The sequence below is a fragment of the Sceloporus undulatus genome, chromosome 2 (genome assembly GCF_019175285.1).
Source record: "Sceloporus undulatus isolate JIND9_A2432 ecotype Alabama chromosome 2, SceUnd_v1.1, whole genome shotgun sequence".
Classification (NCBI taxonomy): Eukaryota; Metazoa; Chordata; class Lepidosauria; order Squamata; family Phrynosomatidae; genus Sceloporus; species Sceloporus undulatus.
Genome location: NC_056523.1, coordinates 138534488 through 138561650, shown reverse-complemented (window position 1 = coordinate 138561650; position 27163 = coordinate 138534488). Strand labels below are relative to the sequence as shown.

The 27163-nt window shown below is 40.2% G+C and overlaps 1 protein-coding gene across 1 annotated transcript in view; it reads left to right on the top strand.

The window, feature by feature from the left end:
* The window catches only part of MYO15B (myosin XVB), a 123103-nt gene that overhangs the window by 58873 nt on the left and 37067 nt on the right, over positions 1-27163 (top strand). The window contains exons 22-37 of the mRNA XM_042447553.1: positions 1331-1461; positions 4507-4602; positions 9155-9390; positions 9502-9680; positions 11807-11879; positions 13766-13963; positions 14053-14147; positions 16458-16561; positions 17024-17105; positions 18640-18732; positions 20710-20810; positions 21513-21950; positions 22934-23030; positions 23604-23720; positions 25284-25449; positions 25800-25887. Coding sequence (XP_042303487.1) covers positions 1331-1461; positions 4507-4602; positions 9155-9390; positions 9502-9680; positions 11807-11879; positions 13766-13963; positions 14053-14147; positions 16458-16561; positions 17024-17105; positions 18640-18732; positions 20710-20810; positions 21513-21950; positions 22934-23030; positions 23604-23720; positions 25284-25449; positions 25800-25887 — 2294 coding nt within the window. The remainder of the gene's footprint in view (positions 1-1330; positions 1462-4506; positions 4603-9154; positions 9391-9501; positions 9681-11806; positions 11880-13765; positions 13964-14052; positions 14148-16457; positions 16562-17023; positions 17106-18639; positions 18733-20709; positions 20811-21512; positions 21951-22933; positions 23031-23603; positions 23721-25283; positions 25450-25799; positions 25888-27163) is intronic.

The following is a 27163-nucleotide window of genomic DNA, read 5'->3' as shown; positions in this document are numbered from 1 at the left end:
AGTAATAGAGATTAACACCAGTCCGTATACTCAGTTATGATTAGATATACATGTCAAGGGACTACCTTTATCTACCTTTTAAAATGCCATCTAAAACATTTTATAATTTTCATTTATATTTTGACACAATATCTATTAAATTTTCATCCTTCAGGCATTTTGGACTTCAGCTCTCAGAAGCCATAGCTAGCTTGACCAGTAGTCAGAAATTCTGGAAGCAGAAGTCCAAAACATCTCTAGGACCAAAGTTTGGAACCACTGATTTGACCAATGGGTAGGGGAAATGTGGAACAACAGACTAATGAGTGTTGCTCACCATTTGCTGTTTCAGGACTTCATCACATTGGGATAGGCATCTTTATTCTGTCCAGAAAGTGTGAGTGAAAGTTATTGCACAAAAGGCTTTCTCAGTACATCACGCTGATCCTATCATGTCCTGTCAGTATCGTGGAATTGCATTAATGGGATGTTCCAATAGTACCAAAATATGGTAAATGAGGGGGCAATTCCACTTCATTCACGGGACAATTCCACTTCATTTATGGGATCAGTGTGATGTAGTGAGAAAGCCCAAACTTTCTGGATGAGGTAATGTCCAGATAAGCACGATTTAGTGTGAAAGTACTTCCCATGATCGTGTGAGAAGCACAGGATAAGGAAAGGACAATGACGTTCTGTCCCCCATGTGATAAACTCCTCAGACATACAAGCACTGCCCACTGATATGCACTTTACCGGAGAAAGCAATTTGTAATCTAGGACCATGGTGGTTTTCCCTGCAGCATACCTATCAAGACATTGGCGGGGTACATACCTCCGCTTTGCGGCGCTCTGCCGCCGCCGCCAGTAGGTCCGCGGGGGAGCCGGAGCCTTCACACGGCCCGACTCCCGCGTGGACCGAAAAAGAAGCTCCAAAATGGAGCTTCTTTTTCCGTCGCGTTTGCGACGTAGCGAGGCGCCAGGGGCGCACTCGCTACGTCACAAGGGACGCGATGCGTACGGACGCTCAGCGTCCGATACGCAAAGATGGCGCCGGCCATGTAGAAGGGCCGGCGCCATCTTGTACGGACGGAGTCCGTACTAGGCCCAGGGGCGTCTATAAGAGACGCCCCTTTTTTAAAATGGGATGTCCTCCGGACGTCCCAAATGGCAGTTTAGAAAGCCCCATAATCTGTTAAATTGTCTCCAGGGAAGCATACAGAAAGTAATTCTGAGAGGCTGAAAACCATCCAATACCACACTGTCCAGCTACCACATATTTACCACAAGCAGAAACAAGGGATATGCCTCCCAGTCTGGGCTAATACTGCTCCCTCATGCTCTTTTGTAGGTCACCAGCATGCCCAGGGAAACCAGGTCACAGAAGTCTCCTCTCCAGAGGTGAAAGCCAAGGCTGATCTTTTTTTGCCACCTGATATCAACAGTTTCCCCTTCTCTACCTTTATGAGGTCACATTTCCAGGTAGGAATTTGTTGTCTGAAAGGTTGAGTTTTGCCTCCCAAAGGACTATAACCACTGTTTCTCCTTCTTTACTCTTTTGTCCACTAAAAGTCCGTGTGTGTGTGTGTGTGTTAGCAAAGAGACTTGATTCTTCGTCCCGTTTCCTCCTCCTCCAATCCACGGTGCTCCTGCATCCTTTCCCATTATCTTGGCTGCCAAGTTTGCTGTCTTCACATGGCCCTGTGCTCCTTGCATACCCCACATCGGAATCTAGCTCTGGGAGGGCTCCCCATGGGGATTTATCAAAAAGAAACAACAATATTCATTTTATAAAATGCACAGTATAAATGCAAAATATTAGATAATATTTTTGTTTTAAGTAGTGGAATGTACATGAAATGATTTTCTGGTTAAGAGTACAATTTTTTAGTCAATAGCTTTAATTTATGATGATGCCAACTAAGCTTGTGTTGGTTTATTAAGGGAGGCTGGGAGGAGGGAGTTATAATATTCAGGAAAAGGAATAAAGGATGGATTATACAATGTTATGAAGTATGTTACTATGCTTTTTTCAAAAATATATAATAAAAATAGAAGGAATTTTCAGGGGAGAGAGAATGACTTCAAAATAGCACTTCAAAATCTTACAAATGGGCATTTTTCATCTTGCTTTTAAACAATTAAATGTATTGTTCTGGATGTCACAAATCTGTCTCCTGTGTTCTCCAGTAGCCTAGGTGCTGTTTTGAGTTACTCTTAGGACCACTATTTCATCTGCAAAGCTTAAGGGCCTGCAGAGTCAAACCCTAACTCTTCATAGTGGTATAATTCAAAGATATAGCCATGTTACTCTATAGAATCACTCTACTTCCTGAGAAGTTGCATCTGAGGAAGTAGACTGAAATCTACAAAAGCTCATGCTGCCAACTTCTTTCTTTCATTTAGTCTCAAAGGTACTACAAGATCTCTCTACATACCTTCCTCTTCATGACATCTTGGAGACAAGACTTAAAACATTAAAGGAGCATTTGCTTCACCCAATTTTATCCCACTTTAACTGCCATGGCTCCATTCCACAGAATGTATATGTATATGTGGTCTAGTGAGCTAGTTAACATCGTATGCCAAAAGAGCTAAAGACTGGGAACAGGGAGCATTAGAAATCTCTAAATATATATCCAAGATACAAATTCCAGCAATCCATAGGATAGAGCAATAGTAGTTAAACTACAATAAAACTGCTATAATTGTGTAATATGGATTCAGCCCAAAACTCCCTTTCCATTTTTTGTTCCCTGACCCATTTTTTGCATTATCCTGCCTCATAAAGAAATCCAAAGACTTCAATAGTTTACTCAGATTTTTGTCATTTTGGTTGGGCCTATAGAGATTATTACAGTACAGTTAGGATTATATAATTTTAAGAGTAAATTATTGCAATAAAGGACAGCATTGAAATCTGCATTTTATTCTCTTCAAATTTCTACATGAAAACCAGGTCCAAGCAGAATTAAAATTCCATTTCAGGCAAAATGTTGAGTGCACTGGTAGGGAATTATTGAGGGCTGGTGGGGAATGTCTCCATTACTTTATATATTTTAAAAATACTCTGTGTCCATGACAATGCATTTGCAGTGCCTAAACACTACTTGTACCATCTAAGAATTTGCTTGGTGGACACAAGAGAGAGAGCCTTCTCAGTGGCTGCTCCCACCCTTTGGAACTCCCTCCCACAAGAGGCTAGGCTGGCCTCCTCCCTACTCTCCTTTTGCCACCAGGCAAAAACGTTTCTCTTCAGGTAGTCTTTTAATATATAACTGCACCTAGGGAGTCTTAGTATTTTTTTATTTATATGTTTTATTGAATCTTAACACAACATACATCAAACATACATTAAACAAACACACAAATCTCTAATAATCTTCTTAATTCTTTCTATATTAATACATCATCTCTTTATTTGGTAATCTTCCTATCTATCCACTTCATTCATCTTCCTTCTTTCCATTGATCTTCCATTTCTGTCTTCCTTTCTACTTCCTACTTCTCTAACCACCTTCTCAGTCTTTCTATCGCTTCCCGCTCTTATCCCTCCTCACTTTCACTTACCCTCCGCTACCTACTTATCCCTCTTTTAACACTAAACTTCCATTTACTAATTTAGCTCAATCCTTATCCTGATCCATTCAGCTATAAGATTCCCATCTTCTCGTATTACTGTCTTATAATACACCTTTCTTAATTTTTTAATTTTATCTCATATCTAATACCTGTTGTGTATCCCCAATATTTTTTCACCTTTGCTACTTTTTGTAAATTCATCGGAGTTACACTATTATTATTATCCTACAATGATTGTATTACATTTGTTTTCTTATCATTATGCAACAAATCATGATTTCTTTATTTCTAATATTTCAGCATTTGCATATCATAATTAAATCATAATATGATTTCACCCCATTCTTCCTTCAAATAGATAAAATACTAATTCCCAATCTTTGTTAAAGTTTTCTATTGGATTGATTCTTACCAATTGTGTCAATTTATCCATTTCAATTACTTCTAGTAATTTCATTACTCATTCATCTTCATTTGGAATATCTCCTGTTTTCCATTTTTGCACATATATTGATCTAGCGATAGTTATCATATAAAATAACAATTTTCTGTGTTTCTTTTCTAGTTCATTCTCAAACATTCCTAACAGGAAACATTCTGGCTTCATTTCTAATTTTAAATGTAGAATCCTGGAGATTAATATTTTTATATTTCTCCAATATTTCCTCACATGTTTACAGCTCCACCAGCAATGGAAAAAGGTTCCTTTTATTTCTAGGGAGTCTTAGTATTGGGGTGTTTGCTTTTGTATGTATTTAATGATCTTATCTTTTAAACTTGTTATATTATTGTGATGTTTTTAATTGTGTTTTAAAGTTGTACTATTTTTAAAGTATCTTTTGTGAGCCGACTTAGGTGCAATTTTGGAGAAAGATCGTAACTAACTAACTAACTAACTAACTAAATAAATAATAACTCAACATTTCTTCCTTTGACCCATTGTAGGAAATGAGTTTGCCTGCCCTTGGACACCCTCTGCAACAGCCTTTGACCCGACTGGATGGGGAGCAGAAGCAAATTGCCCTTCAGCTCAACAAATTGGTAAGAGGGAGATGAAAGAATAAGTAGCTAGGTCAATGTGAACTGATGGAGAAAGAAGACCCCCCCCCCCAAAAGAGCTAAACTTACTTTAAAAGTAGAGTCTCTGCTCATGATGTGTACATTCAGTATAATTTTGCTTCTTCTAAATTAGTTTTAAAACATCTTTGGAGTCATTCTTTTCCAGAACCCTGAAACAACCTATAACAAGCCTGTTTGATCAGAAGCAATAGTAAGATTAAAAAGTATGTATACCAGCCTTTTTTAGGCTACTGATATATTGGAGTACAGAGTCTCCACCCAGGATAGCCATACAACATATGTGGAAGGTTCCAAATTTGAGGAAAGCTAGTAGTATACTCTGAAAAACAAAATCCCATTCGAGTTACTTTCATACTGTCGTGTGCACACATATGTGCATATATGCTGCATGCTTCTTCAGAAGACAGCTATGTGATACCAAGGTATGTCATAGATATTTTAGTTTTTCAGAACAGTTTTCTTGAAATAGTGGTATAGACTGTTCTGTCATTCCAAAATGGAAGGAATTGTAGTTGTGTCTCAGTCCCATTGTCTTCAAATTTCATTTAGCATCAGCAGCTTTTTCAAGTGAAATGCAGGGCTGGGTATTTCATTAGTCAGACTCCCTGCACACGTACATTGAGGGAATACAAGAAAATAATATAACTGGTGGCATGCAAGTCTTTCTTATTTGTCCCTGCTGGATGATGTGCAGAGTTAATGGTAAAAGGGGGATTGATGAAATCAAGGAACAGAGCTCCAAAACTAAAGGATAAGAATGATCTCAGTCCTCTCTCATTATCTAGTCTGTATTGATGACCTTTTATGGTACACTGTTGTCTTTTTCCTGCTATCACAGTATTCTTGTCTCTCTGTGAATATGTGCCTTTACATTGCCTGTGAACTTATGGTGATCCCATGAATTTCATAAGAATCCTCAGAGGTGGTTTTGCCAGTTGTTGTTGTTGTTGTTGTTGTTGCTAACTACCACCAAGTCGGCCTTGACTCCTGGCAGCCCTGTGGATGAGACATCTCCAAATCTCCCTATTTTCTACTGCTCTACTCCGGTCCTACTGGTTCAGGACTGTGGCCTCCCTGACTGAGTCTAACCATCTGGCATGTGGTCTTCCTCTCTTTCTACTTGCCTTCTACCTTTCCTAGCATTATTGTCTTTTCTAATGAGTCATGACTTCTCATGATGTGGCCAAAGTATGACAGCCTCATTTTATTCATCTTGGGTTCAAGGGGCAGCTCATGCTTGACCTTTTCCAAGACCCTAGTTTTAATCTTGGCCATCAATTATATCCTCAGCCCTCTTCTCAAGCACCACATTTCAGATGAGTTGATTTTCTTTTTATCCATTTTCTTTGCTGTCCAACTCTCACTTCCATACATGGTGACTAGAAATACTATGGTCTTGGGCAATCTTAACTTTGGTGTTCAGTGTCATGTCTATGCACTTTAGGATCATAGCTGCCCTTCCGAGTCCTAGTCTTCTGATTTCTTACTGGCAATCTCTGTTCTGATCAATGTTTGATCCAACGTATGGGCAATATTTGATTTTTTAAAATTTCCTCATCATCGAAGATTGCATCCATGCTGCAGAAATAATCCAGGTTGACACCAGTTTAATCCATGGCTCAATGCTATGGAATTCTGGGAATTGTAATTTGTTGTGACACCAGAGCTCTCTGATAGAGAAGGCTAAATGTCTCATAAAAATATAATTCCCAGAATTCCATAGCATTTAAACTACTCTTAACCTGGATTATTTTTACAGTGTGCTGATACAGCCTAGGATGAATTCATGTAAATCTTCTGTGGTCTATATATATATATATATATATATATATATATATATATATATATATTGTTGAGCATTAAGCTTATTCTAGCACTTTCTTCTTTGACTTTCTTTAATAATTATTCCATGTGTTTTTTGTTGTCTGCTCGTAGTTATGGTGTCATCTGCATACCTTAGATCAGGGGTAGGCAACCTGCGGCCCGCGGGCTAGATGTGGCCCGGCAAGGCCTTGGGACCGGCCCCAGCCTGGTCCTGCCGCCGATTGCCGCCAGGGCCTTTGGGGGGTAATTGTCTATAGAAGCCTCAGAAACATGCATTTATATTAACATTTTTTAAAAAATCAGAAATTTTTTTCGCGTGTCCTCCATTTTTTTAAAAAAGTGTCTTCCATTTGAAAATTTTGTCCTACATTTGTCCTGGTTTATTTATATATTTAATTTTTTAAAAAAATTATTTAATTATTTATTTTTTGGCTTCAGCCCCCCAGTTGTCTGAGGGACAGCAACCCGGCCCCCAGCTCAAAAAGATTGCCTACTCCTGCCTTAGATTGTTGATATTCCTTCCTTCAATCTTCACTCCTATTTCTTTTGAGTATGTTTTCTTCATATAAGTTGAACAAATAGAATGACTAATCTCTTTACCCATTCCCTGCCTCCGAAATGTAGCCAACAGCACCTGGTATTCATTGGCACCCTCCCACCCAAGTGCTAACCAAAGTTGCTCCTGCTTAGCTTCCAAAATCAGACAGGATCTGGTGCCTTTAGAGAACCCGCTCCTGACTATTTGTTTCTGAGAGAAGCACTTTGGTGATGTGTACCTGTCCACCAATTTCCACACTTATTTATAGGTTCCAAGAATAGAAAGTGGAACATTTCTTAGGTACTATGTGATCAGCCTGAGAGGCAATGATTAGGGAGGGAAGAAACGGAAGGAGAAAGGTCAATGCTACAGTGATAAGACTACATTTATGATTCATATGCAAGTTTGTACCACACCCCTCCTTCAGGTCACTGCTTTATAATTCTTGGAGAAGGAAATATGTTTTTCATAACAACAACAACAACAACAACAACAAAAACAATAATGATTTATTTCTAGCCCACCCAATCACGAAGAATCCGGGCGGGTTACAACAATAAAATACAACAAGTTACAATAAAGTTAAAAAAATCAAACCCTAGACCTACCCCCCGTTCCCAGAATTAAACAGTAATAGTATAAAAACATTAAACAAAAAATAGGCAGAAGGATAGGCGGGGAAGAGTAAACAGATGAGGGGGCAGATATCTCTATATCTGGGGAGGATAACTAAGTTGGAAATTAGTTAATGGTTAGTAGGAAGAATCTTCTTTTTAAGTCACTTATTTGAATGTTTTTCTTGTATTGAAAGAAAAAGTATTTTTTGTTCTTGCTAGTATGTTGATCTGACTTGTTATCTCCCTTGGTGAATCAATTCAGTAAAAAAATTAGAGCAGACTATGGGTAGAGTACACCAGTGTGGTGTAGTGCTTTGAGTTATGGTTCTGGAGACCAGGGTTTGGATCCACATTCAGCCATGGAAACTCAGTGGGTGACCATGAGCAAGTCACACTTTCTCAGGGGAAGGCAAATCTCCTCTGAACAAATCTTGCAAAGAAACTCCAATGATTGGTTTGCTTTAGAGTTGCCATAAATTGGTAACAACTTGAAGGCACACAACAACAAATGGTCAAGCTACTAGATTATAGATTTGTCACTTTTGTGGCAGAGGTGCTCCCCCAAGTGGTCAAAGACATCTATTTTCCGTAGTTCATGATTTTCTGACCTACGTAGCTTGAGTTTAAGTGATCTTTGTTTTGTAAATGGTCACTGAAAGAGAAGCAGGAGCATAATTTGCATAGTTTCAAGCTCTAATCTTGAGCATCTTGATTATGAAGAATAAGTCTGGCTAGTTTTCTTACATAGACAGAGAAAATGGTTCCAGTATGATGTAGCTCAGTGGTCAATAATGTGCTTTCATGCAGAATGTCCCAGCTGGTTGTTTTTGTAAAAAATAAATTTATGTTGGAGTTTCCAAGTGTAAAGCTCCAATGTGATGCACACACCAATGGCTGTGAACAGTCATTTTGCATACATTAAAGTTGAATTAAATCAGCTAAAATACTGTGGCATAAACTTCTAGTAAACAAATGTTCATAAACACTTTTGAATGTTTCCCATCAACTACTGGAAACATCATCTGCTCACCAAGTCATTTTCCTGACTGCCAGACTTACTAGGTAGCCCTCGCTATTTAAACAACCCTTTAAATTGTTTTATTCTTGACTTTTTTTGAGAAGCAAAGTCAAATCATCTGCTTTGAACACAGTCATTTATTTTATTTGCTTTTTTGAGAAGCAAATTCAAATTGTTTGTGTGTAACACAGTGTCATTTAAAAAGGAACAGGCTCGAATCCAAGCATGGAAGAGTGACAAGGTAGGTGGAATAATATCAATTTGATTTTCATGTAAGTGAAAATATTTATGTTGGAATTTTCAACATAATTTTTTTGGGGGGAGGGGGTTAAAAGAATCTAAGGCCTTCTGCATGAAAGCACATGAATTGACCATGGTTAATGAGACCAAGCGCAAATGTATGGAGAAGTACACCTCTGCATCTAAAAGCAGCACTGCCTAGTTTTGTTGCACATTCACTGAGGGTTGGTTGTGTTGTGTTGTATGTGTGTTTTAACAAACCACCACGTCCTCCAGATCCTACGGTTTATTGGTGACAAGGGCCTGGAGGTCTGGCAAGAAGAGGTTCTGGGGAATTACCTAGCAAGCCAAGGCCTGGCCAGACCCTCCCTGCGGAATGAGCTGCTGAGCCAGGTAGCCTCTCAGGTGTGGAAGAACTTGGACTTGGAACAGTGCCAGCGAGGATGGATGTTGATGGCCACCCTCCTGGGGACTTTTGCCCCTTCTCCAGCTCTGGAGAAGCCCCTGCTAAAGTAAGAAGAGGGTCTTCCCTTTTTTTCAATGGTTTGTTAGGTTATTGAGACCCTTGAGCCAATGCAGAAGCTTAGTGATGAACGTTCTGACTTTGTTGGTTTACAACACAGGTTTGTGTCAGACCATGGCCTGGAGGGCTATAACAGCATCTGCCAGCGGAAACTCCTGATGTCAATGCAGCACATGGAAAGAGACCCAGAGGTGTCCCGTAATTTCCCACCCACCCAGCTGGAGTGGACCACCAACCAGAAGAAAGCCAAAATGGTGCTGGATGTCTATACCTATAAAGGTAAACATGGTCGGTAGGATATGAAGTCTTCTCATTCGGCATGTGTACTGTGGGAGCAGTATTTTTTTAAAAAACACACCCACCCACCTACCCACACACCAAGGAACTGGAACATGGACTTGTCCTTGTGCAGTGAAGCTGACAGTTTTCTTAGACAGAGGGAAAAAATAACATTCTAGACTGTCTGTTCTCATGTGGTTGAGAGTAGTAGGATGGCACTTTTTCAAAAATTTAGATTCTGTTCATTTGACTAAACAGAGGCAATGATTTCCTCTCCCAGTGTGCTGCAATTCTTCATTTGCTCTGCAATGCTAATTCGATGTGTTGTCACCAGTTACCAATGTGAGTGATCAATCATTTTCAATACACTGAAGCTTGAATTGCATTAGATTAAATGATGTGGAAAATAAATGTGCATAAACACTATTTTACCCTGACAGTAAGAGCTGTTCGACAGTGGAACACGCTCCCTCAGAGTGTGGTAAAGTTGCCTTCTTTGGAGGTTTTTATCTGTCAGGGGTGCTTTAATTGTAAGTTCCTGCATGGAACGGGGTTGGACTGAATGGCTCTTCTTATCTCTTCCAACTCGATGATTCTATGATTTTAAGAGTACTGAATGTTTCTACCAACAACTGGAAACATCACTTCTTCATCTTACTGCTAGCCTTGCCAGGTAGCCCTTGCTAATTAAATGACCTCTTAAACTGTTTTATTCTTGATTTTTTGTATGGTATTATTATATTTTTATTAGGATTTTATTTTTGAACCACTTTGAGTTTTTTAAACAAGTGGTATAAAAATTATCTAAATAAATGTATTAAATGCAATAACCAAACAAATAAATGTGAAAAAGAAACTGGTAGCATATGTTTTTGTAGACTTAAATCTATGAAAGCTCATGCTACCAGCTTCTTTCTTTCTGTTTGTCTCAAAGGTGCTACAAGATCCCTTTGCATACTGATTTTCTAGACTAACATGGCTGTGTCTTTAATGCAGTTATGTATTGTGTTGCTTTCACCATCTGTGTCAATATCCTATCCTTTCCAATAATGGCTTTCTGTCCTTTAACCTAAAGTGCTTTCTGTTGTACAATGGGTCCTTGATATCCACTGGGGTTTGGTTCCAGGGTCCCTTGTGGATACATTAAGATGGAGTAGTAAAATGGTGTCCCTTATATAGAATGGCCAAAATGCTTTTTGAAATTTATATTTTAAAAAATATTTTTAAGCTATTGGTGGTTGAATCCATAGATATGGAAGGCCGACTGACTGTATTCCTGTGCATACCCACTTGGGAGTAAATGCCACTGAATGCAGGGGGATTTACTCCTGACTAAACTTGAATAGTTTTGGACTGTTCGACCAGCATTGCTCCTGCTATTAATCAAGCACTGTTCATGCTAATGATCATATGTACTAATCTCTGCCTTCCTTAACCTGATATTGACTGGGGAGGATGGGAGTTGTTAGTCCAGTAAATGCACAGGACACCAGGTTGAGAAAGGCTGTCCTAACTAGCTATTAATTCATTTTCTGAATTCCAGTCATTATATAATGAAAATTGCACCACACACATTATATGTTTACCATTGACTTCAGCTCAGTTATTCAATTCCACATGTGGCTTTCAGGTTATTTATTGTTTTGAAACTTATCCTCTTATAAAGTAGTTATCTATCTGTATATGCAGTGCTAAGTCATTAAACACTGTAGTACTGAACTGCCTGTAAGCTTCTGTTTTGTATTCCCTATGTTATTTATGGCATCACTTACTGTCTTATGAACTGTTTACTTAAAGTAAATTTTATTGTTGCTTGTCTGTATATGTTCATATAAGATATTACATACTGTAATACTATGCTGTAGGCTTCTGTTCTTGTGTATTCCCTATGTTCTTTATAGTATTATTTTTGTCCTATTGACACCTTATTGATGACAATTTGGAGGTGTGGGTTTTTTAGTCTCTCTGATTTTGACTTATTGCTTGAATGTTTCGCTTATTTGGAGACTCACCCTAGTTTTCTTGTAGTTTGACTGGAATTCTGAACAGGAGTGCTTCCCATTGTGACATTTTGTTGTGGGTTGCACTTGTATTTAGCAGTCTGTCTTTTCTTTTTCTTTGACTAGAAGAGAAGCTTTCAGCAGAAGTGGAGTCCTGGACAACAGGAGAGCAATATGCTGGGCAGATCCTGAGTTCAAGGTACATCCAAAGGCAAAAGAGGAAGTGTTTTTGTTATGTTTTTAAATGATGGCCATTTCAGAGTCAGAGCTATTGATGGCTAAAATCAAAAAGACAGTGACTGCTGCTTTTCTGCATGAAGAAGCATCTGTCTATCTCCACACACTCTGGCAAAACCCAGCACCAGTTGTTAATTATTTGAATGACACCCCTGCTTTAATGGTTCAACCAGATGATCTGTCAAAGTGTGGCTTTATCACATTTTAGTCTTTACAGGCTCATCTGGCAAGTCAGAATCCAAAGGCAACAGCACACATCTAAAAAGATAATTAAAAGCCTTCTTTTGGTTGCATTTACGGTATGCTACAGGGCAAATGCACCAATCCAGAGTGAGATCTTACATATGCAGTGTTTCTTCAAGCAATGGTTTTTATCTGGGTACTTCATGGATTCCCCCCAAACCCAACTATAAATGTTGTTACCTTACTTCTGAATTTACTCCATCATTTGGTGTACCACAGAGTCCTAAACTTTCCAGCTTCTGAGACCAGGATGGTAAACTTCCAGTTCAAGATATGGCAAAATTTACAAAAGAGTGATACATTAACTGGCCAACCAAAATGTACAAAATACATAATTCAAGCTTTTGAAGCTTCCATGGCTCCTTCATCAGGCAAAAATGTTAAAAATCATGCAGAAGATAAAAAGGGACAATGTTGGAGTAACAGGGATACATTTTGTTTTAGGTTGCTGTCACACTGCAGTACACTTTCATGGCTCAGTATTATGGAATTCCGTCACAAAGCTACAAATCTCACAATTCCATAGCACTGAACATTCGATGTTCTTCTATTGTTATTTAAGATAGTCTGAAAGAATATGAATACAAGCAGAAGCCATTCCTCTTCTTGGCCATATGGGTTTTGTTCAAGGAAACTGTGGAGGTGTAACTTGGAAGTAGTTGGGATATTCAGGAACATTTGATGATGTTTCTAAATCTGGGCTCATGCTCAAAGGGGGCTTCCAAAATAAGCTTTTATTGTGTCACCAGCATGCATTTTTTCATGAATGTGTGTGTGTGTGTGTGTGTGTGTGTGTGTGTATTGACACCCACACATCTTGTCCATTGTAACCCTCTAATAATTTTGTTCCATAGTTTTTTTTTTTTGTGGGTTTTTCAGGCTATGAGGCTGTGGTCTAGAAGAGTTTATTCCTGACATTTCACCAGTAGCTGTGGCTGGCATCTTCAGAGAATGCTGGCATGGAAGAGAGTGGAAAACCTCTTTACCCTGGGTGGTCTTCATTTGCATTCGTTTTCCTTCAACAGGAAAGAAGAAACCCTTAAAGTAAATAAAGTTTGGCTACCAGTCCTGAAAAACACCAAACTCAAGACCCAGCAAATGCAAATGAAAACCACCCAGGGTGAGAGTGGTTTCCCAGCAGATAATCGATCATTAATTAAATAGATACCCTGAAACTCTTCTAGAACATGGCCTCATAGCCTCAAAAACCCACAAAAAATTATGGATGCGAGTCACGAAAACCTTCGATTTCACACTTTTGCTCCATTTTTTTTCATTTTTCTTTTCTTTCCACAAAAACTTAAGGTGGCAAGGAGGGGGATATCTACACAATATATGTTGAGTGTTGGTTGGCAGTTCTAGGAGCTGACCATGGATACTCTGTGTGTGTGTGTGTGTGTGTGTGAGAGAGAGAGAGAGAGAGAGAGAGATGCATACCAAAACATGATAAATGATGCTGAATCTGAAGGAATACCATTTAATTCTCCCTCCCTCCCTCCCCACTCTGCCACCACCTTACACCTTTCCTTCTGATCCTGTCCCCTCCCTTCCTTCTCCCCCCTCCTTCTTTGATGAATCTGTGTCTCCTCACTCTGCTGACCTCAGGGGCCTGGATATGGTCCCCCGGGGGTGGACTGTGTCCATGTTCACAGGCCAAGTGTGGCAGGACTTAGCAGGTTGTGACTTTGTGCTGGATCTCATTGGAGAACTGGAGGAAGGCAACTGGCCTTCCAGATCCTCCTCGGATTATCCCATAACTCCTGAACAGGATGAAAGCTATTCCCAGAGGACCTCCCCAGATAGGTGAGTAACTCCCTCATTTTCACTCTTCTCTTGTGTATTTCCTAAAATCACTGCTTTTCTGACCTTTATTTTGGCTTTTTTTCTGGCAGGAAACACTTGAACATCCCCCCTGCACCAGATATTAAGGCCCCTTCCTTCCCACCTCCTTCATTGCCTCCAGAATTCAATGGTGTTGCCTATCCAGGTGAGTGCCAATCTCAGGGTAGGGCTTCAATTGCAGCGGAGGGGGTAAAGGGAGCCACATATTCCAGAATCAGAGCCTGAATGCATGCCTGCACATGCGTGTGTGTTCAACCAGATATGGTTATGGACAAGAGGTTGATAGATGTTTCCAAATGAATTCCACCCATTTATCCTCTCTGAAACATGGAATTTTAAAAGAGACTTAGATGTTGCATATTCCATTTGCAACCTGCCATGCTTTCTCAATATTACTTCCATTTTCTTATACAACCGCCATCATACAAATATAATTAATTAAGGAGGAAGAGTCAGAACTGGTGCTGTTCTGTCTTCAGCCACAGCTTAAAGTGTTGATCATGATCTATAAAGCTCTGTATGGCTTGGATCCAGGCTATCTGAAGGACCATCTTCTTCCAAGTGAGCTTACCGGGTACTGAATCTTCAAGGAAGATCCTTCGCTTGGTTCCCAGCATGGGATTTTCTGCTGGGAACTTAAGTGAAGGTATTCACAGTTAGGGGTGGCTGGTGGATCTGTCTTTAAGGTGACAGTGAATCCATTTTCCTCCAAGAAGTGATCTGTGCTGAATAAGAGTTCTGCTTAGGCCAAACATCTGAAGCTGGTTCCCTCACTGCTGCTGTTGTCTGTGCTTAGTGATGGCTCCAAAAAACAAACAAACTAGAATTCCTTTCCAAGGAGGCTACACTGACTCCCTCCTTGCTGTGCTTCCATTATTGTTGTTGTTGTTGTTGTTGTTGTTGACAATTTTGAGAATGAACTGTTGCATTCTCCCTCTCTCCTGCTATATATCAAAGGAACACAGGGCAATGTACAGATAAAATAAATTAAAAGAATGTATATCAAAGTAACATTTTTAAAAAGTAAAAGGCAGTTGAAACAATAAAAAAGCATATTTAAAAATGTAAAAAGTGGTATATATCCATCCACTGGGGGTGGATTCAGTAGTGTATGTTTCTTTTTATTTAGTAATTCTGTTAAAATTGTCTTGTTGTTGTTGTTTGTTTATACTTGTTTTATATATATGTATAAAATTTGTTGATAGTTTGTTTAGATTGAATAAAAATGATTATTTTAAAAAATGTAGCATGTTAAATAGTTAAAACTAGAATTCAAAGATAAAGCCATGTTAATCTGGAAACTCAGTATGCAAACGGATCTTGAAGTACCTTTGAGACTAATTGAAAGAAAGAACTTGGCAGCATGAACTTTTGTAGAATAAGTCTATTTCTACCAAATGCACAGGAGGAAGTAGAAAGCTCATGCTGCCATCTTCTTTCTTTCAGTAAGGGGCTGTACAGATATGATCCACTCCAAAAAGAAGCTGCGAATCGCAGCTCCTTTCCGCACTTCTGCCAAGGCACCATTAGCACCCTGGAGCGGTGTGGTGACTTCTCTTGTGCGCCATGCCATTTGGAGGCAGCGCACAAGGCACGTCATCAGCGCATGCACTGTCTGAACATGTGCATGCCCAAAATGGCACTGGGAGAGCATGGAGCATCTGGATGCTCCGCTTTCCCGAGACCTAATTTTGGTCCCAGGCTGCTGCAAAGCAGTGGTCTGTATCAGGCCTTAGTCTCAAAGGTGCTACAAGAGTTCACGACATATTAGTGTAAAACTACTTACCTTTATAAATTTGGATGGAATCATTTAGGCTCCAAAGGTTTTAATAAAGAGCCACTTTTTGACTCGGAGCTTGTGTTAAGTCTTCCAGAACTGGGGAGCCACAGCAGAAAAGACTCTCCTGAGTCATCACATGGTACATAGTCCCCACTGAAGGGAAGCACTCCCTCCAGCAGGCATCAGTTATTGGGTGGGCAACTATAGGGAGATGGTCTCCTTCAAGTATAGAGGTCTCAAGCCATTCAGAGCTTTACATATCTTCTCCAGCACCTTGAATTCAGATTGGAAGCATATTGGCAGCATACTGTTTTATAAAGAAAGTAATGTTAATGTTATGCTATATTATTTTGTCTTTTTCTTTTTAATGGCTGTGTTTTAAGTGCTTCAATTACATTTTTGCAATAACTTTTAATATGTTTTTATCAGTATGTATTTTTACCTATTCTAAAAAAAAATTGTACACTGCCTTTGAGTCCTCAGGGAAAAGATAGGGTGTAATAATCTTAACAACTACAATAACTATAGTGACTTTTTGACCTTTAACTCTAGGAGCCTTCCATGTGACAAACTCTTAAAATGATATGAAATTTGCTAGGGGCAATGAAAATGCCAAGAAGGGTGGGGGTAAATGGGGAGACATTGTCTGATGATAGGAATGTGATTTTCCCCTAGACCCAGGCATTAAAGATAGCCCAAGATATGCCAGAGGACTGGATCATTATGTGGATGGCCTCTTTATGCCACTGCTCCATCAAGGCTCCAGAAATCACCCATCAGTAAGTGTGCTCTTTTCTCACTTGCTGCTTCTTTTCTCACATGTTCTTCCTCTCCTATAGTTGACATTTCTTTTGTTAGTACTGGGATCCATTTAACTGTTGTCTTGTCACCTTGCCATGCCCTCAGGAGTCTGTTTTTCCAAGGCAATGACTGGCATCCTATTAGTGGCATGTGCTGATGTATGGGCGAGAGTCAGCATGGTGTAGTGGTTTGAGTGTTGGATTATGACTCTAGAGATAAGGGTTCAATTCCCAGTTCAGCCGTGAAACCCACTGGGTGACCTTAGGCAATTCACTTGCTCACAGCCTCAGAGGAAGGCAAGGGCAAACCTCCTCTGAACAAATCTTGCCAACAAAACCTTCTCGTCAGCTTGTTACATGATCTCAGCCCCAGTGTGCTGGATAAGCTGTCTAATAAAATGTTCTCTCTTTCTCTCTCTCTCTCTCTCTCTCTTTTTGCAGGATTTGGACAATGAGGCAAGTCTGAGTGGACGCATGAAAGGAGGTGGGAAAATTGGACCTGGTCAGCAAGGAGTTTTTCCAGGTACACATCAGGGCAAAAGTAGAAAAGAAATAGAGTTGGTATCAGGCGGGAAAGTGCTGCACTTCATGGCTTGTTAATAAACATACCAGTGTTCACACACTCTACAGTTCCAGGGCAAGGCTTCAAATGAAGCTGAAATCATATACAATATGAACCATAGCCTGTGAATCATATGAGGGGAGAGAGGGGAAATGTGTGAGTGTTCATCTTGTAGAACAGGAATATTATAGTGAAAGGGTGCTTGCAGTAAGACTTTGACCAAGCCATTGCCCTCCCTGAGACCATGGGGGCTAACACAGTACAACAATGACTCCACTCTAGGTTTTAGCCTGGCAATACCAATGGTGGGTGGCAAATGGCTTCCATGTAAGTGAAATGGATGCATCCACTCTGGGGTTTTGTTTTGTTTGCCTTGAGGGTTTTTTTTTGGGGGGGGGGGTTGCACTTTAAAGGAGCTATTCAGTGGTTGTTGTGGGGATGGTGGTTGTGTGGTGTGCCTTCAAGTCAATTCCAATTTACAACCTTCAGGTGACCCTATCATGGGGTTTTCTTGGCAAGATTTGTTGAGATGAGGTTTGCCATTGCCTTCCCCTGAGGCTGACAGTGTGACTTATCTAAAGTAGTTCATTTTCATTGCAAGAAGTTGTTGTCCTTTTTAAAGTCTACTTATTAACCTCTACAGAGGAAGATACTCAGTGAGGTACAAAAATTGTATATATGTTGTGTGTACAGTGGGACCTTGGTATTTACTAGGGTTTGGTTTCAGGACCCCCTATGGATACCAAAATCTATGGATATTCAAGTGCCATTGTATACAATGGCATAGTAAAATGGTGTAATCTATCTATCTATCTATCTATCTATCTATCTATCTATCTATCTATCAGCTGTGGATGGTTGAATTTGTGGATACAGAATCCATGGATATGGAGGTCCAACTGTATATACATATATATTTAAAATTTTTTATTTTGCTTGTTTTTGATTATAAAGTATGATCACTAAGATAACAATATACAGTGCGGCTGCGTCATTCGCAGCTTTCAGCATATGCTGAAAGCCTCGCGGGGAGGAAGTGGTGGCATGTCCCATAGGGATGAATGGGGTGCGCGCCTGTGGCATCTGCACGCCCCCGCACCACTGCATGCATGAGTCCTATTCATTTAAATGGGGCTCAAGCATAGGCATTATTTGTTTTACACGGGGGAGTCCAGAATGGATCCCCCCGTAAACAAAGGGCGCACTGTATTACAATATGGTGAACATGATAAATGGCTAAAGTGATATACACTTGTTTTCTTGCATCCACACTGTGGAGTATAAGAACATTCAGAGTTAACAGAAAGTGAGGAAGTTGTTTAACGCAGAAATAGAAATTATGTGGCCCACCAGATGTTGTTGAATTGCAAGTCCCACCATTCCACACCACTGACTCTACTGACTAGTATATGTGAACAGAAGCACCAACCAGTTTTGCTTTTGAAATCAGATTGCTATGAAACACAGATAGACAGTTTTTCCTATGTTTTCTTAGGCTATTCAGGAATGATGACCATGCCAACATACCAACCTATGCACGTCATGGGAGGAATGATGCCTGCACTAGGTGGAATGGGAACAATGCCAGGTAACAAAAATACAAGAAATGCACTGAGGCTATAATGGAATGAAATCCTGTGGACGTTTCTGAAGAAGACAAGGCTTTTCTGCCCTGTCCTATGCAACAGATGACTACTGTATCTACTCATGTATAAGTCTAGAAATTTTAGTCAAATAATTGACCACAAAAACCTGAGCATATCTGCAGGTCCATGTAATATATAAGAACCATTCTCTGGTGAAAGGCAATAGTGTAATCTGTCCTAGAGTGTAATCTGTCCTGGAATTTTGTAGGTTCTTTGTCATTGTTTTTCTTTGCTTCATCCTTTAGATCTTTTGTTACATGTCCCTAAGTTTTATCCATGATTTATCCATGGGTCATGTCAAAATCCATAACTTTGACCACCAACCTGCCCTCAACTTATATATGAGATCAATTTATAGTTGAATATATACAGTGTGTCCCTTTTCCTGCTGAAAAAAAAAGTTTCAAGCATACCCTCCAACATTTCACAGGTGAAAACTGGGACACATGTGGCCAAGCAAAATCACTGTGTGGTCAAGGTGGCAAAAGTTATTAATGAGGAAGTAGAAATAAGCTTGGAGATGATGCAGCAGTTTGCTTTTGCCTGAGCATACTGGGGAGAGCAAGATTCTTCCCATACCTCTCCTCTCCCTCAACTGAGTTAATTGAATGCAAATGTCTTTTGCACTTTGAATTCTAGTTTGTAGAAACTATGGGCCCGAACAGACAGGCCAAAATAAAGCTGCTTCGGGTCACTTTGGAGGTATGCTGTTTAAATGATGCATGCGTCCTAAGAGGCCAGAAGCCATGCCAAAGCCATGCACCAGTCCTAAGGACTGGAGTGCAGCTCCTGGCCTCTTAAGATGTGTAGGAAAGTAGGATGAGTAGAGAGAAACTGGGATATTTTAAAAGCAGCTGAAAATGGGATGACAGAGGATTAACTGAGATTGCCCCTGTCAAATCAGGGTAGTTGAAGCTTATATAAAAGGATAGAGAGCATGTTTTGCAATTTGCTACTCTTGGTATCAGTCATGAATTTTTTTAAAAAAAATCTACACATTTTGACGTTTAAAACAATACTAAACTTAATATGTCAAATATACTGGTAGTAATAAAAGTTGTTAGACCTTATGCGCAAAATAAGTAAGGAATGAAATTTACAGCATAGGCAATAAAATCTAGTGCCTTGTATGTACCTAGCACAGGACCCAGAGATCATTAAGATTCTGGCTCAGAGAACAATCGTGACTGTGAATAAAAACCATAGAGCTAAAGCAGAGACAGAAAACAGAGGCCTCTTTAAAAGACTAAGAAATCATATTTGTCCAGAGCTCTCATGAACTACACAGCCCACTTCAACATGTGTAGGGAATTTTGCTTAACTTGTTGGGTTATTATGTACACATAGCTGAGTGGGTGGGTGTATGATTATGTAAGGTGCCCTAAGAATTAAATATATATATTTCTTAGGCAGTGATGCTGATCCATCAGGATCTCAGACCAGTGAATGAATCCCAGCTAAGCAGAACACTCTCTCTGGATTAGTTCTTCTCTAACATGAATTTGGTATATCATCTTCCCAGCAATGAGAAAACCCCATACTCTGCCAGACTTGTGAAGAACTGAGAGAAGCTGGGAAGAATTCCATTTTCTAGCTTGGTTGCTAATAGTAAATACAAAACAAGGGTGAATGTAAACTTTCATATCACTAGACTGATGTCAGAATGTAAACTCAAGCAGAGTCATGTTCAAACTCTACATTTTTAAACTGTGTAAATATTTGAAGGGTGACTGTTCTTTGGGAACAGAATTCTGCTGAATTCTGTAATCATCTCTCTTCACTAATGGAAGACTCACCATGGTACAGCATCTTTAGTAGCTGCATGTTTAACAGGAAGTGGCCACATCTTGTGAGAATGCTGAACGTTTGCTCTAGCCTCTGAGGCTCTTTGCTGCCATCCCTCTCTCCTTCTCTGTCAGGAATGATGATGCCCCAACCTCAGCCTGTAGTCCCAACAGTGGATCCCAGCCAGGTGGCAGCACAGCAACAAGCCTTCATCAACCAGCAAGCCTTGCTCCTGGTAAGTGAAAGGATTTAACACAGCAATGGAAATATGTGTCCTCCAGATATTGCTGGACTGTAGCTCCCATTATTCCTCACCATTAGTTATGTTGGTTAGGACTGAAGGAGTCCAGTAATGCTTGGAGGGCCACAGGTCAGGAGTAACCTTATAGCAGTGTTGTTTCCCTTGTCATATATCTTGCCCAGCACAGACACAAAAAGGGGCCATGCTGTGGTCTAATGTTCAATCCTGGACTTGATTTCAATGGGAAACCTTCTTGCTTTCCTCCAAAATAACTACTAGATTCAAAGATCCTAAAAACAAAACTGGTTCAGAACTTGAAACAAGTGAATTGCCATCTTGATTAGGCCAAATGGTCCGCTGAATGTCCCTAATACTGATCAGTTGATACCCACATTGGATGTTTCAAAGGAAAAGAATATTATCTCCCAACACTCTACTTAAATATGAAATAGGTAACACATAGCTGGCTTGAGAATCCAGAACATAAATGTGACGACTTGAGTTGATGCTGCCCACTCCCCATGTTTTGGATGGCAACTCCCACCACCCCAAATCAGCATGGTCATTGTTGAGGATAATGGAAGTTTTACTCCAAAATAACTGGAGCTCCTTTTGTGGGGGAGGTTGCTCCTTATTTGGTGGATATGAATGCACAGGGTAAACAAGGATTAGGAAAATTTGTGTTCCATTTTGCAGGCTCAGCAGATGACTCTTCAAGCCATGACACTCTCTCAGCAGCAGCAAGGGCAACAACGCCTGCAAAGAGAGAGATCTCCTGAGTTTCCAGGATCAAGGCGATCACCATCAAGGAGGAGATCTCCAGAACCTTCAAGATCATGGAGAAGGTCACCACAGAGGTCCCCTGAAATTTCAAGGCAGAGGAGAATGTCACCAAAAAGAAGGTCACCTGAACATTCAAGGCCAAGATATGTATCACCCCAGAGAAGGTCACCTGAATTTTCAAGGACCAGACAAGCATCATCACGGAAACAATCATCTGACTCTTCAAGGCAGAAACAAGATTCTCCTCCTCCACCCCACCCAGCTCTAGCTAAACCCAAGCATTCCAACAGTAGCAACAACACAGTGTCTCTTCCTGACCGACCCGAATTTCCACCTGAGAGACCAGAGCTGGTACATAATTCAGAGTATCCAGGAAGTACCTTTCAGTGGCTTTTTCTCAGTTTGTCATGACATGGCAGGACCAAATAAATAAATAAATGAGTGAGTGAGTGAGTGATAAGGTGGTAAATTGTGAATTTCAGGTACACATCATGACGGTCCCCCAACACGCCCCCCCTCCCCCAGGCAGGCAACTATTTAGAGCCATATCAACAAACCAAAACCCTCAAAATGAGAACTCACAAACACAGGCAACTCTGTGGAGTCACATCAACAAACCAATCCTGTTGCTACACTAGACTTGCAGTCGCAGCTTTTCCAGTAAGGAAGAAAGGCAATCTGCTTGTTTCTAAGAACCTGCTTCTTCAGTGTCTTAATCCCTTCACAGCTGCTGTGACCATCTACAACAGTGTAGTTACACTGATGTAGCAAATCAACAGAATTCTGGCCTTCAGCCCCACCAAGAGTCTTTTGTAAAGCTAATGAATGCTCCAGGGAGGGGATTGTGAGAGTTGTAGACCAAAAAGGTAAACTTTACCAAGCTTTGATGGGTTTACACTGAAGTTTCAAAGTGTGAAAATGGAAACTTAAAAGAGATTTGAACTAATTGATAATAATAATAATAATAATGTTTATTTATATACCGCTTTTCCAAATTAGATCAAAGCAGTGTACAACAGGAAGTACAATACAATATCCAAAGTCAAAATAAAACATAACAGGCCACTCTCCCCCTCAAGATGGTGGCTCTTTGTCTTCCAGGCCAGGCCTCTCTCCCCCTGATAGGAGGGATGAGAACAAGATAGGCATGAGAAGAATCAATAGAAATTGGCAGAAGAGTCTATGTGTATGCATATGTATTGTGTTGTTTGTTTAATGCCCCTAATGTGTCCTGATCATATTACTTGGATGCCTTAGCTTCATACCTGTATTTTGAGAAGCCTGAAGAAGCTGAGATCAATCAGTGAGGCCTAATCTCATGGTCTATGTTCTAGATTCACATCTACCAAGAAAAGGAGAACTCAGACCTCAAAGCAGACTCCCTTTCAAGAGAAACTTTCCAGAAGAAAATTGAGTACTTCCAAAGAATTGGTGAGTCATATATTGCTGTTCCTCTCTTCCTTTTTCTACATCAGTATCTCTTCATATTCCCTTCTAATGCAAAATATTAATTTTGTTGTTGTTACTTACTCAAAGAAAGCACTAATAAGGTACTGAAAGTGTTCCTGGGTTATAAACAATATTTTCAGTTCTTGATTTCTCAGTGGGTGGGATGGAACCTCTATAGAGAGGTCATGTGCTTCCACAGCCCAATTGTTGAGCCTCACAAAAATGATTTTACCAAAGGTTATGCTTGGAGATCTTGGAGTTTCTCTTTCTCATGTGAGATGTTTTAGAACCTTCTGGGTGTATGTTGCTAAACTTTTTTCTCTTTCCAGTTATGCTTGTGGCATACCATAACTGCAAAAATAAATAATAAATGGTGTGGCATATGTGATATTTAATATCATATAAACCAATCTGTTAGTATGTGGTAGAAATTTTAAATACCTTTCAACCTCTACCACTCTATTTTATTTGGTTATTTTAACCGGCTTGATACCATCAAAGTTAGGAAAAGGAGATTTAAGAACTTTTCAACACTTGACATCCTTCCCTCTGCAGGGCAACCAAGTCCTATGAAGACAGTCATTCCCCCATCAAAGAATAGGAGTCCTCCAAAGAAACTGCAGTCAGAGGATCAAGAGAAGCCTCAAAGTGCTATGCCTAAAGTAAATGCAGGTGAGCAGTATTCAACATGTACATGAGGAAGCTATTCAAGAAACAAGTTGATCCTTTCAAGAACCAAATCATAGGAGGTGTTGGGGGAAGGCAAAGGATGTTGGGACCCCTTACTGAAGAAAAATTGGTTTGATGCAGCAGCATGAGCTTTTGTAATCAACAGACAGTCATTAGATGCACAAAGTGTTTTGCACCAAGCTAACAGTGATGCATAGGCACAGGAATGTGTTGATGGATGCTGAAAGTTACCACTCTCTTCATCAGAGATCAGCACATGATAGTGTTGGAAGGCCCCCATTTCCTACAACCAGCATATCCTCCAACTGTTCTGGATAGTCTCGGTTAGGACTCTTTTCCAGCAGTTTTCAAAGTGTTGCAGTTTCTCTCTCCTTCTTCCATTTTCCCACTTAGTCCTCAGCACATTTCCACTGCTTCATTGTTCAAAAGCAAAAAGTAGTTTGCACTCAACTCAGCATGGGGGAGGAGGAAAGGATGGACATAATCTTCCCCTTCCCAGTGAGCTCAGGCAAAAATATTAATACATTTTAGGATCATTTATAGTTCTTTCTTAAGTACCTTCCACATTCCTAGTCTTCTGATCTCGTGGCTGCAGTACCCTTTATGATCAGTGTTTGACTAAAAGATGTAGGAGTGCCACCACATGGAAACTCTTTTAGCATTTCGATTTCCTCATTCTCTAGTTTGAATTTATCTAGATCCTCCATGGTTAATTTTTTTCCCTGTATGTTAAGCAGTAAGCCTGCTTTTGCACTTTCTTCTTTGACCTTCCATAGTCATTGTTCCAAGTGTATGGTATTTTCTGCTAATAGTATGGTATCATCTGCATATCTTAGATTGTTGATATTCCTTCCTCCTATCTTCATCCTTCCTTCTTCTGTGTCCAAGCCTGCTCTTCATATGATATTTTCTACATACAAATTGAACAGGTGGCATGAAAATATGCAACCTTACCTGACCTCTTTGCCAACTGGGAACCATTCTGTTTCTGTATATACAGTAGCCTCTTTCCCTAAATTTCTGATTTCTTATCAGATGTGGTGGCACTCCTACATCTTTGAGAGAATTCCATAGCTTTTCATGATCAATGCGGTTGAAGGCATTACTATAGTCTATAACAGTGCAAAGTGCTTTTCCATTTTGTACTCAGTTTGCAGCAATTGGAGTAAGCTGAGGACAAAGGGAGAACATAGAAAGAGGAGAGAGAAATGGGGGCATTTTAAAAGCAGCTCAAAAAATGGAAGGGCTTTCTCTGCCAAATTAGGAGCATTGGAGACTATGGAGAGGTCTAGCTTACTTTTCCATCCTATATCTACAGTATTTTCATACTGAATAGCAGTTCACATTGGCAGGCAGGTGGACCTTCTTAACTTTTCTGGCCTCACTAACAAAGCAACTGAAGCAGCCTAATAGGGAAGTAGCAAGTGCACATGCAAGAGATTGAGTCAGGACTCAGGAGAAACTACAGGATGCATATCAGGATGAAGAAGAGAGATATTTTGTGGGACTCTCCTTCAAAACCATTTTCTTCATTCCCTACTCCAGGCTTGTCAGTTTCTACACAAAAGGGGAAAAACCAAGTAACAGAAACCCAGGAGGACCATCCCTTTCAGAAGACACAAAATCCAGAACCAAGTCAGGAAATACGGAACATTGTTAAAACTCATAAGGAACGTCCAGTCCTGCTACCAAAACCTGCCAAGCCTCTTAGGTAAGGAAGGGATCTAGTTTGTTCAAAGAATCAGCCCCTCCCTTTAGACATCTGTGAGGAAAGAAGCTCCCACAATTGCTCCCATGCAAGCCAAACCTTTGGTGGTTTACTGTCACAATGTGCATAGAAATGTCCCAGATAATGTATCTCCCAGGGGATAAATGGTTCCTGCACGATTGCTAGCTAAAATATCACACAGCAAGCTTATAGAGTTGCTTCAGTTGCATATGCCAGACAAAATTTGTTTTCTGAGGACAGGCATTTTTTCATCTGTGTTTTCAGTACTGTATTTCTGAACTCAGTAGATTGGTCATGGTAGGGGTTTTGTTTTGTTTTAATTTGGCTTGCAGAAATGTTTCTCAACCCTTTGTGAAGAAGCATGATCCCAAGGAGGAAGCTCTGGCAAAGCTGGGGATTGCGGGATGGTGTCCTTCACCGGTGAGTGTTAATTTGGTTCTTCATTCCATTACTGACATTCCAGGAGGAGCTAGTGTGATTCAGTAGTCAAGTCTTGTTTCCTGTTAGGAATTTCGAGTCCAAATTTCAAGGCAGCCTATGATGTTCTCTGGTTGGCTTTAGGCAAGTCATTGTCTCTCATCCTAATCTACCTCAAAGAATTGTTGTGAGGATAAAAATTGTATAATCCCTGTATGGTACTTTGAACTCCTTCCTGGAGAAGTGGGCTACAAATTCAACAAATATGTATTACAAAAACAATGACAATGATAATGCCAGGACTCTTGACTTTTCTTCAGGCTAACTATGTGACTGTAGCTATCAGCATGTTGTCTGCATCTCTGCTTTTGGGGTAGCGCTAAGGGGAAATTAATGAATGTTTTGGAAAGTGGTTTGAAAGCCTGACTTCAGTTACAGATCATTCAACACTACCTCTAATTTAGATGCCTTCAGAAGAAAAACTATTATTGCTTTACTAGTGCATTTTTACTATGAAACGTGTGTTACTTATTGTTAATTGGCTGTTCTTTGTTGTTGTTATTTGCTACTATGTCAGTTTTGACCTATGGTGACTCTGTAGTGACTCTATGAATGAAAGACCTATGAATCAAGTCTTCACCTGCCTTGCTAAGATCTTGCAAACTGGAAAACTGGGCCATTGTTTCCTCAATTGAGTCAATCCACCTGTAATGCAGTCTTCCTCTTTTGTAGGCCCCATTCATACTGGGGTAAAAGACATGGAGGGAACTGGGATGATCCGGATGCCCCTCCCCCGAATCGCTCCGTTAGCAAGTGCCCACTACAAATTGAAATCGAATGCATTTTGACAGAAATCGAATGCATTCTGTAGATTGGCCGCTGCCAATCAAGCTATTGTCATGGTGACGTTTGCAGGGCATCGGGGGAAGTGTCCTCCCTTTTTAAAGAGCCAGGCACAGGGGTTTCAGCGGCTGAAGCAGGGAGAGAGATGCCTCTCTCTCTCTCTCTCTCTCTTTTAATAAACCTGTGGGCTTTTGGGTCAGATCTGCCCCTGTCCCAGGCAGAGGATGGGATTGCCATGCTTTTTTTTTTTTTTTTTTTTGCTTTTAAAAGCAACATTAGCTTTCCCTTTGCTTCCCTTGCTGTATCTGCTCAAGAAGACAAATCATTCGCATATTTGCTCAAAAAAATTGGTAAAAATGTAACATTGATTGTTTGCAACATTTGTAGCTTCTCCCTCTGCAGAAAGCAAGTGCAAGCCTGGCTCCATCTGTCTCTG